Here is a 17760-nt window from a genome sequence, read left to right as displayed (position 1 = left end):
TATCCACCATGCACAGTAGATGCCGTGCATTTTCCACCAGCCGATCATGTTTGAGATTCGGATCCTAGACTAAACATAATCCATTTTCTCCAAGTGGTATTCCCCAATTACATCACATTGCACCGACACCTTCCCTCTTTCATCTTTCATCTTTCAGTTTTTTTGCATGCGCCCGACAATGTTTCCTAATATTTTTCATGGTAGAAAATCCGCTCTTCTAAGAGAGATGTCACAAACCGCTTGTTCAAGCAGAAGTCGTGTAGAACCCTATAATCGGAATGACTACAAATTTGAACAACCCACTACGGGAACCCGCCGACGTGCCGACGGCCAGAATCTGTGCCGACGGCCGCCGTCGGCACACTTTGGCCGTCGGCACAAACACTGTCTGTGCCGACGGCACGTAGCCTAGCCGTCGGCACATGGTCATATGGTGGGGCCACAGACAGCCACCGACAACGGCGTCAGCAGGTGGCAAACGGCGTGATGTGGGCCGACGGCCAGGCCGTCGGCACAGCTTCCCCGCCAAATTTTCCTTCTTCCCGCCCTTATTCGCGCCATTTTTTCGCGCCACTTCCTATGTAGGCCGACGGCCAGGCCGTCGGCACAGGTTCCCGCCATTTTTCCCCCCTCCTTCCCTCCCGCCATTCTTCTCGCGCCCATTCTCTCCCGCCAATTATTCCCGCCGTTTCAGCCCTCGTCGTCCTATATATAGCCATGTCTTCTCAACACTAACATCACCAACAACATTTCTCTCCTCATCAACTCTCTCATCCAAAAAACACCACAGAATCCTCTGAGCTCAGCTGCCGTCGAGATGGCTCCTCGTCGCCGTAGCAACACGGGCTTCATCGGCGTTCGCCAGCGGGCTGCGGGCCATTTCGCGTCCGAAATCTCCGCCGGTGGTGTGCGTGTGTGGCTCGGCACCTTCTACACGAAGGAGGCTGCTGCCCGCGCATACGACGTTGCGGCTTGGAGGTTTGGCCGGTCGCGCCACGAATTGAACTTCCCGGAGGTCGTCTCGACGGAAGCCGAGAGTCTCTCTGCGAGCCGCTACTTCGCTCGTAGGGTGAAGCGCAGCGGTTCGTAGATGGCCAGCGGCGGATTGATACCACCGAGGCGGACGAGCAGTTCATGGCACGGTGGCGCGAGAGACCATCCCGAGACGTCGCGGCCACGCGCGCATTCTCGAAGGAGAAGCGGGCGTACGGGGAGAGAGAGGAGGGCGGGAAAGCGGCAGAGGAGGGCCGAATATGACGCGGAGTACGCCAAAGGAGAGGCGTCGACATGGGGGAAAATGATGAACGGTGGTTTTCGTACCTCTCAAGTACCGCTTCAGAGGACACCCCTAGCGAGGACGAAGATTTCGAGAACTGATTAGTATGTGTGTGTGTCGAGTCCATGTGTCTAACGGGTCATGTGTCGACCCAGTGTTAAGTGCTTTGTTCGTGTGTGGGTTTAGTTTTTTAAGTGTTTTGGTTTGTGTGTTAGTAGTGTAGTTTTTAAGTGCTTTGCTTCGTGTGTGGGTGTAGTTCTTTAAGTGCTTTGGTTTGTGTGTGGTCTAGTTCTTTAAGTGTTTTGGTTTGTGTGTGGGTCTAGTTATTTAAGTGCTTTGTAACGTGTGTGGGTCTCAAGTTCTTAAGTGTATCATTATTGTGTGTCGTCAGAAATCGAGCATCGGAGGGTGGGAATGGTCCCAAAACTCAGGCAGATTATAGACTATAGGGGTAAAATCCAGGATCTGTATGTGGAAACTCCTGGTAAGCCCAACCTATGGTTTCCCATGTACATATGTCCTAAACAAACCAAAGCAAATAAAAAAATCCATTGTTACACCGTCACACGGAGAAAGCTATAGGGGTAGATCTGCGGGGTCCCCGCCCTAGGGTTTCCGAAGATACAGATCAGCGAAGCGTCGGAACCGCTTAAAAACTTGCATATGTCCCTAGCATATGTGCACAAGTGTGATGTAGGGTTTGGCTAACCTTGCATGTACCCGGCGTTGACGATTTTCGCAGACATGGGCCAGCACTTGGTGAAAATCCAGGATCTGTATGTGCAAACTCCTGGTACGGCTAAAATGGAGCCTATTTTATGGTAAAGTAAGCCCAACCTATGGTTTCCCATGTACATATATGTCCTAAACAAACCAAAGCAAATAAAAAAATCCATTGTTACACCGTCACACGGAGAAAGCTATAGGGGTAGATCTGCGGGGTCCCCGCCCTAGGGTTTCCGAAGATACAGATCAGCGGAGCGTCGGAACCGCTTAAAAACTTGCATATGTCCCTAGCAATGGCAGTGTCTAGGCCGACGGCTTGGCCGTCGGCACAGTACCTCCCTTGACCTAACGGCCGTTAGACGCTCCGCGGGCCCCACGTTGACTGTGCCGACGGCTACTGTGCCGACGGTGTCGTTTAACCGTCGGGCTGGCGTCTGTGCCGACGGCAAAGGCTGGGCCGACGGCGAGCCGCTCATGCCGAGGCGATGTTGTGCCGACGGCGCAGTGTCCGACGGCGGCCGTCGGCACAGACGTGGGCCGACGGCAGGTGATGCTGTGCCGACGGCCGCCGGCCGTCGGCCCCTCGGCTGGTTCCCGTAGTGACCAGCCATACGGATTGCTTATTATTCATGAGCCAAGTCGATGTTCTCTCCTTATCAACGCATACACGCTTTGTCGCTAAAAGACTTGAACATTAGTGCACCTAACCGATGAAGACTAGCATTATTGAGGGGGCAAAAATCGGGGGTGCACATTGCGCGAGGGCACCACTCACACAATAGTTGCGAGAGATATTTAGGTTGTGGACCCTAGCAACTTGCCACATAGCGGAGGAACAAAAAGGAAAGTTACCATTCACCAACACGGTAAAATTCAACAGACCGTGGATGTGTTCGCTACAAGAGACCAAAATTAGCACGTTCGCTCAATATAAATTTCGCCTATACGGGTTATAGTGCCCCGAAGGTCCTCAACAAAAAATATATCTCTTCCTTAACGCACACTATACTTCCAAAATAAGAAAAACATATAGGGCTCCTGTGAATTCTATGGGAGGATGAGTTCTTTTTTATTACATCAAAGCATTTTTTTCATGATATATGACCTAATATTTTTCCTACAAAATTTGCACTACAAAATTCCTATAAAAATAGTTTACATGTAATATGATCCTACGAATCACACAACTAATACATGAAACCTCTCATAGAAACTAAATTCTACACAATTTCTATACAAATACTATAAACAAAGGAGGCCATGGACAAAAACTGGACCTCGAACAAGAATCCTTGCATGTTTGTGTGCATTCGACTGACGCCGATCCCCTGCGGTAGCGGTGTGCACGTGGATGACCAACGAGACGCGAGACCGGACCAGACAACCCCGTCCATGAATTCCTTCCGTTTTCTTCGTTCCTCGTGGTTGAACTGTCGAGACAACCACCAAATCGTGGCGGCGGATCTGAATACCGCGACAATGCACATGCCGCGTGCAACGCGTGCCATATGTACGTACGGCCTCGTGGTCACGGATTGGCTCGATCTGGATCTCACTCAAGAGGAGTGGCCCAGTGGTCGCATCCGCAGCGATACTGAGACTCATCGAGCATGTTACCTTGCGATCTCTCGAGCTCCTTGTAAGAAATTAAGTAAGTATTCCACGACTTCTTCCACACTGTCAAGCGCTCAAGTGTGTGCACTCGATCAGTGGCGTAGCTTTAAGTTCTAGCTTCGCCACTGTGTGCACTGGCAGTGAAACTCCACAGGAGAGACGAGACTGGACCGGAACCAGCTGAAATTCTCCGTCGGAATGTTCTCACGTCCAAACCGGAGCAAGTGGTAACCATGGGCGGAGCTTCAGCCCGGCGTGCCCGGCCGGGCAGCTGCCCGGGCTCTGCTTCGTCCGGCAAGCGCGCAAACAGCGAATAATTAGGCGTTAATTAGTGAGATGCAGGCTGCATGCCCGGGCAACAAGTCCAACGATATGATCATCTCCTATTTTTTTTGTCCAGCCCAATAAAATAAATAGCATGAGATAAGCCCAACCTGTCCGCCAACAGGCGTAGGGCACGTCCGAACAGAAGTTACGAGCAAATCAGAGGCCAGATCGATCGTTCCCTGATTCAGTCGTTAGTCTGTTCGTCTCCTCGAGTGCTCGTCCAGGATGCGTGCATATAGGTGATAGACGACGGCGCCACGGCTCTTGAAGATTCTGCTACGACCTGCAGCTTGTAGATCAGGCTCGCTTCCTCTCTGAGACACCGTCGATGTATCGCAACTGTTGTTGTGATCCTCATGAGATATGGTCTGAATTTAATCTACAAGCTGAGAAAAAAATGTTTGTTTCTCTATACTTGACCACTTACCTACATGAAATCTTAAACTAGCAAAGGTTACCACTTTAAATATCTACTAGTAGAATTTTTATTTGTGACTCATATTGTCTAGTGACATACCAATCCAAATTAAGTGACGCAGATTTCAACAAATTGTTGCCTAAAATTTTTCTAGGTTGAATGAACATGTGTCAAATACTTTAGTTGAGAGAGTACTTATATATAAATTCCTCCACTTCAAATTAAGTGACTAAAAAATATCTAGATTTGCATCTATCTAAACATGTATAGGGACGTGTGAATCTAGATAAATTTGAGTCACTTAATTTAGAACGGAACTACAAAAAGAGTATCCGAATATCCGGTTGTGATTCTCGATTTTTCTTAGCTTATGGTTCGCCCAGGCTCCTATCTTTTCCTGGCTCCGCCACTGGTGGTAACAGAAGCTGGTGTTCTTTTCTTGCAACTTGCATGGCATTGGCATGGCATGGCATGCAGCTTCCAATAGATCAGTGGAGTTCTAGCTACTGTACTACTGAATGAATAAAAAAGATATGATTCTCATGGCCACTCAGATTCTGCCAAGATACTCGCGACTGGCCCACCGTGGGAACGTGTGGGAGTACTGATTCGCTGGGCTGTATCCTAAATCACGACAAACTAGACTAGACTGCTCGTGGAACACGAGAGGTCCCGTACTCGTAGTTCTTCCCTAAAAATCAACTTAAAGCATCTTCCCCGACGAACTCATAAATAAACGTAAGCAGTATTTTATTGGAGGACCAGTACCTGTTCTCTATTTAAGAAGAGAGGCTGTCCACATCAGCGATCCTTATAAAAAAAACATAAAATAGATTGAATAAGTGAAATTTAACAAATTTAGAAATTGTATTTAAATGTAGGTTCATTTACCAAAGTTCGAATGAAATTTAAACTAAACTAACTAAACCATAGTCTACTGGCAGTCGGTTAGGGTGCGTGACGAGCCTGCCTCATCGTTGTTCTTCCCCTTGGCTGCTGTCTGCTCACGTGCTCAACTCTTCGCCCTTGCTTCGAGTATCTCGCTTTGCAGCATCATCGTAGGCGTCACTGGAGCTTGCCGGTACGCTAGGCCTTCAGTGTTGTAGGGGCTTAGTTGAGGATAGGAAAGAAAGAGAGGTCAAAAATGTAAAAGAAACAAACTCACTTGTATATCTCTGTATGTGAAGGAATGAAGGAGGTGCTTCCAGAAAAATCCAATCCCCTCGAGTGTTCCTGGAGTGTGACTACAACATGGTATCAGAGCAGGAGGCGACGGTGGGAGGCTGCCGGTGAATCGACGGCCAGCGACGCAAGTGCATGATCTGCAGCTGAGGCTTGTTGCTGGCTGCAGTGAGGCGGAGGGGAAAACAGAGGAGAGTTGCTCTTGCTGGAGCGCTGCAGCAGGGACAAGTCCGGCCGGCCGGAGCTCAGAACTGCAGGTGGTGCAGCGTTTTGCTGTGCAGAAGAGGAAAGCTGGTTGGTGCTGATTTCGTGGCGCTTGGTCATGCGCCGATTTGGGGGATTTTCCCGATTCAGGAACTGCTGGTGAAGAGAGGCGCTAGGGTTGTGAAGGTGCAGAGGCAGCCGCCGGCAGCGGACGCGAGCACAGCAACCTGTGGGCACTGGGCCGCAGTGGTGAAGAGAAACAGGTGGGTGAGCTGCAACTGTGTGCGTAACTTGCAGTGAATAAGTGAGCTGCAGCTGTGCGTACAGAGAAATACTGCTTGTTGTGTGCCTGTGTGTGCGTGGGCAGAGGAAAGGTGCCCAAGGGAGAAAGGGAAGAGGAAGGCTGCTTGTGGCTGCAGCAAGAAGAGAAGAAGTGGTGGCAGCATCAAGGAAGGAGGTAATTTGGGAGATAAAGCTGCTGGGGAGTCTTAGGTGAAGAGTAGATTGAGAGGAACGATATGTTGCTTGGTGCAAATCTCAAGCAGGGGGAGAATTCAAGGTTTGGAATGAACCTAAGAAATGACAGTTACTTTGGATGCAATCAACCTGAGCAGTGGCAGAATTGGTATAGCAGAAGACGTGTTGTTGGTACTGAGAAGTCTTGGCGACGAGATGGGGATTGGCTATGTCCAAACTCAGGCTGCAGAAATGTGAATTTTGGGTTTCGTAAATTCTGTAATTGGTGTAGAGTTGCACGCCCTATCCGTGCTAGTAGAACGCTGACAGATGAAAATGGTGGAGAATCTTCAACTATCACTGTTCAGATGACTGCTGATGAGTTAAGAAAATGGTACCAGTTCAAGGGAATGAAACAAAGTGATAAGAGATCTCGGGAAGCAGCTACTGTCTCGGCTGATCTTTTTGGTAATAATTCAGCTTTTGGTGAAGGTAATTGCAGTGATAAACAATGGTTGATTGATTCAGGGGCATCTCGGCACATGGCTGGCTCTTATAAAGACTTCTACAATTATATTCTTGACTGTGCAAATCAACATGTCAAACTTGCTGATGGTTCCATCCAAAGTGTTAAGGGGTCAGGAGATGTTAAGTGTACTCCACACATGACTCTTTCATCAGTGATGCATGTTCCTTCATTCCCTATTAATCTCATGTCCGTTGGTTGTATAACTAATGAGCTAAATTGTGCAGTCATATTTCTCCCTTATGGATGTATATTTCAGGAACTTGGAACTGGAAAGATATTGGGGACAGGCACTATATGTGAAGGTTTATATTACTTAAATGGTTGCATGTCAACTGCAGTGGCTGCTACCTTGTCAATGTCCCCTACAGATGAGTTTCTCATACTTCATCGTCGATTAGGGCATATACCTTTTATGAAGTTGGGTCAGCTGTATCCTAGCCTTTATGGCAAGGTTGATAAGGGGAAGTTAGTATGTGATGCCTGTGAATTTGGCAAACATATTAGAAGCTCCTACTTGTTGTCTGATAATAGAAGTGCAAAACCATTCCAAACTATACATTCTGATGTTTGGGGTCCTAGTGGAGTTGTGTCGATCAATGGGTATCGTTATTTTGTGACTTTCATTGATTGCTGCACCAGAACAACCTGGTTATATGTCTTAAGGAACAAAAATGATGTTTTTGAATGCTTTAGAGACTTTCATAATATGGTTATGAATCAGTACAATGCTCAACTGCAGATCTTTCACACTGATAATGGCACAGAATATGTGAACAAGCTCTTTGATGAGTATTTGTCAAGCTTTGGCATTATTCATCAAACTACTTATCCAGGTGCTTCTGAACAGAATGGTCTAGCTGAACGAAAGAACAGACATTTATTAGAAGTTACTCGTTGTTTAATGATAGAAATGAATGTTCCCAAATTCCTATGGGGTGAAGCTGTGATGACTACTGCATATTTGATCAATAGGATGCCAACAAGGGTACTTGGTGATAAAACACCTATAGAATGTTTAACTGGTAAAACAACTTATGTGGTCCCACCAAAGGTGTTTGGGTGTGTATGCTTTGTAAGAGATCATAGGCCGTCTATGGGTAAGTTGGACCCAAGGGCTTTAAAATGTGTATTTGTTGGGTATTCTGGTAAGCAAAAGGGGTATAAATGCTGGTGTCCGTCCGAGAGGAGAATGTTTATCAGCATGGATGTTACTTTTAGAGAGAATGCACCCTTTTATGGGGAACCAACTGACTTGACTGATGTGTTCCCTGATTTGTTCAACGATGATAGCTCAGATGGAGTCTTGAGGATAGGGGGAGATGAGAGAAGAGAAGACAATGATGCAACTTCGCAGAAGATGATTGTTGGAGTAATTCCAACTGGAGATGAGCCTAATGGTAGAGATGAAGATACATCAAATGCTGAACAAGATCACACTCAGGGGGAGCAGCAAGTATATCAACCTGAAGGGTCAAGATGGCGGAAAAACCTTCAGGTTTATTCCCGAAGACACCGAGTAGAGAAGGATCAGGTGCAGGGAGAGGAAGATATTTTAATGAGACAGAGTTCTGAAACTCAAGGCTACTCAGACATACAGGAGCCGAACTCGAGTCCTTCTGCAAGTGATGGTATAATCTCTCCTCCACATGATGATTTAGATCTCCCTATAGCTCTAAGAAAACAATCTCGCACTACTGCTGGTAAATTACCATCAAACCTGTCCCAATATGATGTCTCTAATTATGTTTCATATTCATCTATGGGCCCCCAATACAAAGCATTCATAGCAGCACTGGACTCTACTTTACCTATACCACGTAACTGGCAGGAAGCAAAACAATACCCAGAATGGAGGAAAGCTATGATGGAGGAGATGGAGGCACTTGACAGAAACAATACTTGGGTACTTACTACTCTTCCTCCTAATAAAAAGATTGTTGGTTGTAAATGGGTATTTACTGTAAAACAAAATCCAGATGGTAAAGTGGAAAGATATAAAGCTAGATTGGTGGCAAAGGGCTATAGCCAAACTTATGGAGTGGATTATGGTGAGACTTTCGCACCAGTGGCAAAAATGAACACTATTAGGGCCGTTATATCTATTGCAGTAAACAATGATTGGAAATTGTTTCAAATGGATGTAAAGAATGCCTTCCTTCATGGAGATCTACATGAAGAAGTTTACATGGAGATTCCTCCAGGTTTTAATAGCAGAGAAACTGTCGGTAAAGTATGCAGGTTAAGAAAATCTCTTTATGGGCTGAAACAATCTCCTAGAGCTTGGTTTGGGAGGTTTAGGAAGGAAATATGCTCTATGGGCTATCGACAAAGCAATGCAGATCACACCCTCTTTTTTAAACACCGAGGTGGCAAGATTGTTATTCTTATTGTGTATGTTGATGATATTGTGATCACAGGTAATGATGATGATGGGATAGCATGCTTGAAGAAGATGTTGGCAAAATCATTTGAAGTCAAGGATCTGGGTTTTCTTCACTATTTCCTAGGCATTGAGGTTGTATATGGACCAAAAGGTATTTATCTATCCCAGTGAAAATATGTGCTTGATTTACTTGCTGAGACTGGGATGCTAGGGTGTAAACGAGCTTCTACACCTGTAGAGTTGAACCATCGTACTCGTGCTGACCTGGGTGACACACTAGATAAACAAAATTACCAGAGACTTGTGGGGCGCTTGATTTATTTATCACATACTAGACCAGACATTGCATATGCTGTTAGTATTGTTAGTCGATATATGCATGATCCCAGAACCAGTCATATGGATATTGTAAAACGAATCTTGAGATATCTGAAAAGCTGACCTGGGAAGGGAATTCTGTTTTCCAAGAACGAGCATCTAAAAATAGAAGGGTACACAGATGCAGATTGGGCTGGGTGTTTGGATAATAGAAAATCCACCTCTGGGTACTGTATGTTCATCGGTGGTAATTTAGTGAGCTGGAGGAGTAAAAAGCAAAGTGTTGTTGCAAGGTCAACAGCGGAAGCGGAATTTAGGTCTATGGCCTCAGGATTCTGTGAATTAATATGGTTGAAGTTGTTGCTAAAGGAGCTTAAATTGTTTGACAATACACCTCTTCGTGTGTATTGTGATAACCAAGCTACAATTAGAATTGTGAACAATCATGTATACCATGACAGGACAAAACACATTGAAATAGATCGGCACTTTATCAGAGAGAAATTAGATGAAGGGGTAATTCAGGTTTGTTATGTTAGATCTGGGGAACAACTAGCTGATGTATTAACAAAAGGTGTTTGTAATGTAACCTTTATGAAATTATGTAGCAAGATGGGGCTTGTGGATATTTTCGCCCCATCTTGAGGGGGAGTGTTGTAGGGGCTTAGTTGAGGATAGGAAAGAAAGAGAGGTCAAAAATGTAAAAGAAACAAACTCACTTGTATATCTCTGTATGTGAAGGAATGAAGGAGGTGCTTCCAGAAAAATCCAATCCCCTCGAGTGTTCCTGGAGTGTGACTACAACATTCAGTGTCGTCTATCACTGGTGGGACTCCTCGTTCTAGACGAGCAAAGCTTCCTCATGGGCGGCCGCCTCGGTCTGTCGCTGAGCTTTGAGCTTGAGCGTTGAGCTTAAGTGGTCTCTTCTGCTTAGCTGCCATGAGGAGGCGGCCAGCCCCCTCCTCCGTGTGTACCCGCTTGCGCGAGTTCTTGGTGACGCGCTCGAGCATTGCGGTGTTGGTCTCCTCGAGGACTTGCTCCTAGATTCTCTGGTCGCGTTGCGCGTTGAAGGAGGCCAAGATCACCACCTGCTCCTCGGCGTCCCACTACGCCTCCTCCTCTGCCTCGTCCGCCGCGTCTGCTATGAGTGTTGCATTCCACTCGTCGAACTCGAAGTCGTTAGAGAAATCATCCAAGTTGAAGTCCGGCAGCTCGAGCTTGTCGTCGGGCTATGGTGGGGCCATGGGCTCTGGCTGAGGTGGTAGCTGCCGCGCCGCCGGCATGCGACCGTTCTGGCCTAGCATCGAGTAGGTGGTGGGAAGATGGCGAAACATTGTGGATCTTCCGGAGGAGAGTGCGATGGTGGTGCGGGAGGCGACTATGGCGAAGGTGAGCGGGGAGGGCACACTAAATAAGAGGACATGAACGGTGTGTGCATTTACGACGCCGGTATCCGAGGTGTCTCCACATGGGGAACCGGCAGGTTCATTAAAGACGATAACCCATCGCCGAGCATCGTATGCATTGCATTAAAGAGGGAGTCGCCTATGGACTCGCTGCCATGATGGCCCCGCCCCTAAAATCCGACGTGGCGCGGGGTGCCAACGCCCGTTTGGCGCCCTATCCGTAGGGGCCGGGAAGGGGTTGTCGACACATCTATTGTACTCCAAAACTGGCAGGCAACTTTCCAGCCACATTGGTGTGTGCCAGAAATAGCGTCGAACTCAATAAAGCTATTGGGGTTGCTACGAGGGGTGCCGGTGCTCTTATATTCGTATTGCATAAGCAAATGAGGGAAATTCATAAAACAAAATTCATCACCACAACTATTATTGGGCCAAAGGTTATACGGACAACAACTGAAAATTCACGCTAAGTTTTCTCAAATAATCTAAATCGTACGATTCAACCCATTTGATGGTGCTTCCAACAACCCAGTCCCACTAGTCAGGTACACCTAGCAAACCAGTTGGTTTGTTTCAGGGTTTTTCTGCAAACTAAAACTACTGAAAGAACCAGCCTAACCAGATCCAAAATTTACAGAAAAAATATCGAAGTTCTCAAAGTTCCAGAACTAATTTTCCTAGACTAGCCAATATATGTAATTAGAATAACTGGATGTTTTTAGGAATTTTAAAAAAGTTTGATTTTTTTTCAATATCTGGCTAAACTAACAAAAACTGTCCAAACTTCAAAACTAGTATTCAAAATCATCTCATATTTTTCACACATTAGTAAATACATGTATTAGAATTTCTGGACTTTTTGGATCATTTAAAAGTTTGATTTTGTGGTAAAAAATGGCTTAATCTTACAAAAAAAACTTCAAAACTACTAGTCAAAATCATTTCTATTTTCCCATATTAGTAAATACATATTAAAACTACTGGAATTTTCTATAAATTGTAAGATTTTTTTGGTCAAATTTGGATCTGATTCGGATGGTTCGGTCAATATTTTTGGTTTGTATAAACCAAAAAAATCGGCTGGTTTGCCACATGTACTCGACTAGTGGCACCTAGCTATCGGTAACACTGTCAAATGGGCTAAATCGTATGATTTTTTTTAGTTTATATGAACAACTTGATAGAATAATATGCGGACTCTAGGTAGACTAGCACTCATCTACTTGTACTCCAAGTCTGCTCCCTATATATGCCCCACCAAGGGTCAGCACAATAAACACGAAACGAATATTAGGGTTCTACAATTTCTACACAACTCAGAAGTTGTTGTTTCGTGAAAAAAAGATCCTTTTAGTTGTGGGTCTATTAAATTTTTGCCCTAATAGTTGTGGTTTTGTGAAATTTGCTCTTAGGAAATACTCGAGGTCACATTCGAGTTGGAGTTTCCCCGTATATCTACTCAGGTATCTAGTTTAATTAAGAGATGCACGGTCTGCTTGAAGAAAGCTTATGAAAACTTAGATGGGTTTCTAGGTTAATTTAAGAGATGCACGATCTACTTTAAGAAAGCTTATGAAAACTTAGATGATCAATAGAAAAATACCAATAATCGATCGATGAAGTAGGCTTGTTTCCCCAGAGCAACTGGGTCCACATAATTGACAGAAGAATACACCTAGCTAGCTTAAGCACATGATGTATGATTAATATTGAACACTTGGCTCAAACCAAGTTAATCCGAATCGCTTAATTTGGGACGGAGGAATAATATAATGAGCTTTATAACTTAAATGTTCGCACTAGGAACAAATATTTTCCAATAAAAAGCCAGTTTCTGATGCTATCCAATGATGAGTCAACACGTGGTAACTAAATAACCAGAATTGCTATCCACCTCTTACTTGGAGATCCGACAGTTGAGAATGCGTTACAATGTATATTTGCTCAAAAGTCACAGCGAGGCATTAGGAATAATAAGGTTAAGCAACCAGTGACCAACTTGAAAAACAAAACGGTGATCATGAACCACCATACCTATTGAGAACATCTCTAACCGATCCGTTACAATTTATGCCTCTACCCGGACGAGTATTGTATATTAAAAAAAAGTGGTTTCTAACCGATCCCTTAAACTTAACTGCATAGTACTACTCAAAGCCAAACACTTGCAAACCTAGCTAGCTTAAGCACATGATGCATGATTAATATTGAACACTTGACTACTTGGTATGCGAGTACATAAGGGGGGAAAGGGATGACTGAAGAATATTGTTACCGTCAGCTCAAACCGGCATTCATTATTTTTACCCCCTTCGCCCAAATTACATGACTCGGAGAGTCTGGACAAATCCAAGTCACTTAATTTGGAACGGAGGGATAATACAACTAGCTTTATAACTTAAAAGTTGGTGCTAGGAATAAATATATTTACGCGACCCAATGGTGAGTCACCATGTGGCAACTAATAAACCAGAATTGTCATCTACGTGTGGAGATCCGACGATTGAGAATGCGGTCGTTCCAAAAAAAACTTAATTTCAAACGGTAGCTCGTTACAATTTCTGAAGAGTTTATGTTTGCTCAGAAGTCACAACGAGGTATATTAAGGATAAGCAACTATCATCTAAAAAAAAGATAAGCAACTAGCGATCAACTTCAAAGAAAAAAAAAACCCCCGGTGATCATGAAACACCATACGGAAGGATACACGCAACGCATACACCTGTTCCAGTGTAAAGTGTCAAGCACGTGGGCATTCGAACCAGAAACAGAAGAAGCAGACTGTCTAGCTTCCCCCGCACCAACTCCCGCCGGCGCGGCACGCGACGCACCAACCATCTTGTGCCGGCCGAGTCTAGCTGCTACCTTCTTCCTCCGCCTCCGGCGGTCAATTCCGACTTCAAGCCTCCAGGTCCACACCAACCCATCCCACCACCCGCCATTCGCAGCTGAGCTGAGCTACCTATTTAAATCCCTCCTCCCCCCTCAGTTCCTCTCCAAGAAGAGCTCAGCTTCCTCAGCTATTCGAGCTCCTCTTCTTCACCACAAGTCCGTCCTCATCAGTTCTCTTCACCACAAGTCCATCCTCAGCAGTTCTCTTCCCATCACGATGGAGTGCGAGAACGGGCACATCGCCGCCAACGGCAATGGCCTGTGCGTGGCGCAGCCGGCGCGGTCCGATCCTCTGAACTGGGGGAAGGCAGCAGACGAGCTGTCGGGGAGCCATTTGGACGCTGTCAAGCGGATGGTGGAGGAGTACCGCAAGCCGGTGGTGACCATGGAGGGCGCCAGCCTGACCATCGCCATGGTCGCCGCGGTGGCCGCCGGCGCCGACACCAGGGTGGAGCTGGACGAGTCCGCCCGCGGACGCGTCAAGGAGAGCAGCGACTGGGTCATGAACAGCATGGCGAACGGCACCGACAGCTATGGTGTTACCACCGGCTTTGGCGCCACCTCGCACCGGAGGACTAAGGAGGGCGGTGCTCTCCAGAGAGAGCTCATCAGGTACGAAGCAAACCACTGATTTATTCGCTGATCATCTTTCTGTACGAGTTATGGAAGCCTTATCTGTGTCTTGTATTGCTTCCCTGTTCAGATTCCTCAACGCTGGAGCCTTCGGGACCGGCAGCGATGGACATGTCTTGCCCGCCGCGGCGACGAGGGCGGCAATGCTCGTCCGCGTCAACACCCTGCTCCAGGGGTACTCTGGCATCCGTTTCGAGATCCTGGAGACGCTCGCCACACTTCTCAACGCCAACGTGACACCCTGCCTACCGCTCCGGGGCACCATCACTGCATCCGGCGACCTTGTCCCGCTTTCCTACATCGCGGGGCTCGTCACTGGTCGCTCAAACTCAGTGGCCACGGCTCCAGACGGTAGCAAGGTGAACGCAGCGGAGGCATTCAAGATAGCCGGCATTCAGCATGGCTTCTTCGAGCTGCAGCCCAAAGAAGGTCTTGCCATGGTAAATGGCACGGCGGTCGGCTCCGGACTGGCGTCCATGGTGCTATTCGAGGCCAACATCCTTAGCCTCCTTGCCGAGGTTCTGTCGGCCGTGTTCTGCGAGGTCATGAATGGCAAGCCGGAGTTTACCGACCACCTCACACACAAGCTGAAGCATCATCCCGGACAGATCGAGGCCGCAGCCATCATGGAGCACATCCTTGAAGGAAGTTCCTATATGAAGCTTGCAAAGAAGCTCGGTGAGCTGGACCCACTCATGAAGCCGAAGCAAGATAGGTATGCTCTCCGGACATCGCCTCAGTGGTTGGGCCCTCAGATTGAGGTTATCCGTGCCGCCACCAAGTCGATCGAGCGCGAGATCAACTCTGTCAACGACAACCCACTCATCGACGTCTCCCGGGGCAAGGCTATCCATGGCGGCAACTTCCAGGGCACCCCAATCGGCGTGTCCATGGACAACACGAGGCTTGCCATTGCTGCGATCGGCAAGCTCATGTTTGCCCAGTTCTCGGAGCTGGTTAACGACTTCTACAACAACGGTTTGCCTTCCAATCTCTCTGGTGGGCGCAACCCGAGTTTGGACTATGGCTTCAAGGGTGCTGAGATTGCCATGGCCTCCTACTGCTCTGAGCTCCAATTCTTGGGCAACCCCGTGACTAACCATGTCCAGAGCGCAGAGCAGCACAACCAAGACGTCAATTCTCTAGGTCTCATCTCTTCGAGGAAGACCGCCGAGGCTATCGATATTTTGAAGCTCATGTCATCGACATTCTTGGTCGCGTTGTGCCAAGCTATCGACCTCCGCCACATCGAGGAGAATGTCAAGAATGCCGTCAAGAACTGTGTGAAGACGGTGGCCAGGAAGACCTTGAGCACCAACGATAGCGGCCATCTCCACAATGCACGCTTTTGCGAGAAGGACCTGCTCTTGACCATCGACCGCGAGGCAGTGTTCGCATATGCGGACGACCCTTGCAGCGCCAATTACCCACTGATGCAGAAGATGCGTGCGGTTCTTGTGGAGCACGCCTTGGCCAACGGTGAGGCCGAGCGGGATGTGCAGACTTCGGTGTTCGCCAAGCTCGCCACATTTGAGCAGGAGCTCCGTTCGGTGCTTCCAAAGGAGGTTGAATCTGCCCGGAGCGCCGTGGAGAATGGCACTGCCGCACAGGAGAACCGCATCACCGAATGCCGATCATACCCGCTCTATCGCTTTGTGCGCAAGGAGCTCGGGACGGAGTACTTGACAGGAGAGAAGACGCGGTCTCCAGGTGAAGAGGTGGACAAGGTGTTTGTTGCCATGAACCAGGGCAAGCACATCGACGCTCTTCTTGAGTGCCTCAAGGAGTGGAATGGTGAGCCCCTGCCAATCTGCTGAACAGAGGTTCAAGGAATTTGTGAGAAGATAGTGTGCTCCACTTGTGTTTAGCTGATATGCATAGTACTGTTTTTTCATTGTATTTCCTGATGTTTGCAACGTTCTTCCAAAGCTGCCATGCGATCGATTGTGAAATATTGCAACTGCATTACTTGGTGCGGTAGGGTTCTTTTTGTGAGGTATTCAATGAATTATTTAATAAGGTACAGTATAATGAGTGAGAATTGTTCATAAATATTTGTTCCATTTTTTTGATATGAATATTATGTTTCTTGAGACAATTTCGAGCGGGCAAAAGGATCTATTTTGTCTTGTGACATATGGTGCGTGGACATGATGTACCAAAATAGACCGTTACTCAGTAAGTGGATTGGTTGATCGCGTGGTCACTTCTCGGTGTTCTTCTATACTATTTTCAAACTGGAATTTGATTGAAGAATATGATACACCACTCGAGAGAAACTTCATTGCTGTGTCTTCCACTGTTTTCCAAGTGTAAAACCACGGATATGTGGCATATAAGACATTGCTGACTCTTGCCAGAAAAAGACTGAGCAAAACAAAAATACTCGGCAACATGGATAAGGCGTAAGTACTTTCTAAATGGCACTCCACAAACAGGTAACACTAGGCAACTAAGGAAAAGACACTCAGCAAACTTATCATACTCGGCAAAATACTCGACAAACAATTGTGTATGGACAGAGATTTGGTGCACATGAGCACCAGTGATCCCTTTTCAGAAAAAAATAATTGAAAGTCATATTTCTAAGTTTCAGAAAAATCTGAAAATAAATCATGATGTAGTCAGCATGTAAATTTTCAACTGAAAATAATGTGTATTTTGAGCTGCACAAAAATAACAAATATGTGGATCTAAGTATTGTGATTCAAATCTATAAAAAAAATCAGATTTTGTCATTTTTGTGTAGCTCAGAAAATAAAACATTTGTAATTGAGATTTATACGTTAGAGGAATACATCATTAGCTACTTTTAAAATTTTGTTACATATTTTATAAAATATATAAATATAATTTTCGAATTTTTTATAAAACAATAAGAGCCCAGGTGCCCATGATCTAAAAGGACTTTTCGGTATATTATCCTCTACTTTGCGAGTGTCCCATATGTGATAATCGGCAAACATTTGTGTATTTTTCCTCAACTTTTTTCATGCACGAAATCAATGATTTTTTTCCTGTGCTAAAAATGCTGACTATCAATCTGAGAACTGTGTTGAAGGACGAAGGTTGCATCTTCAGTCAACACGTACACAATCACCACCACATATCTTCGACAGAAATCGTTTTTGACGAGCCTCAGTGTCCAATCAGGGCTTCTCCAGCGGGTTGCTACCGCGTGGTAGAAAATTGGGTGTGTATGTCCCGACGCATAAAATTGTGTATGAAATTAATTCTATGTATATTTGAGCAGCTCTCTGCTCTGAAGATTAATTTTCATAAAAATAAGATATTTTGTTTTGGTAAAGCAAAGGATAATGAACAACAATATATGCAGATTTTTGGTTGTGAAGCGGGTGCTTTACCTTTTAAATATTTGGGTATACCGATCCATCA

At 46.1% G+C, this 17760-nt stretch overlaps 1 protein-coding gene across 1 annotated transcript; it reads left to right on the top strand.

Annotated features, from left to right (window-relative positions):
• The first annotated feature begins 13819 nt into the window (after nt 1-13819).
• On the top strand, nt 13820-16416 carry LOC127335616 (phenylalanine ammonia-lyase). The gene is made up of 2 exons (XM_051362331.2): nt 13820-14343; nt 14435-16416. The coding sequence occupies exons 1-2, from the start codon at nt 13949-13951 to the stop codon at nt 16179-16181; spliced, it is 2142 nt and encodes a 713-aa protein (XP_051218291.1). The 5' UTR covers nt 13820-13948; the 3' UTR covers nt 16182-16416.
• The last annotated feature ends 1344 nt before the right edge of the window (nt 16417-17760 follow it).

The sequence above is a fragment of the Lolium perenne genome, chromosome 2 (genome assembly GCF_019359855.2).
Source record: "Lolium perenne isolate Kyuss_39 chromosome 2, Kyuss_2.0, whole genome shotgun sequence".
Lineage (NCBI taxonomy): Eukaryota > Viridiplantae > Streptophyta > Magnoliopsida > Poales > Poaceae > Lolium > Lolium perenne.
This window is presented reverse-complemented; position numbering and strand designations above follow the sequence as displayed.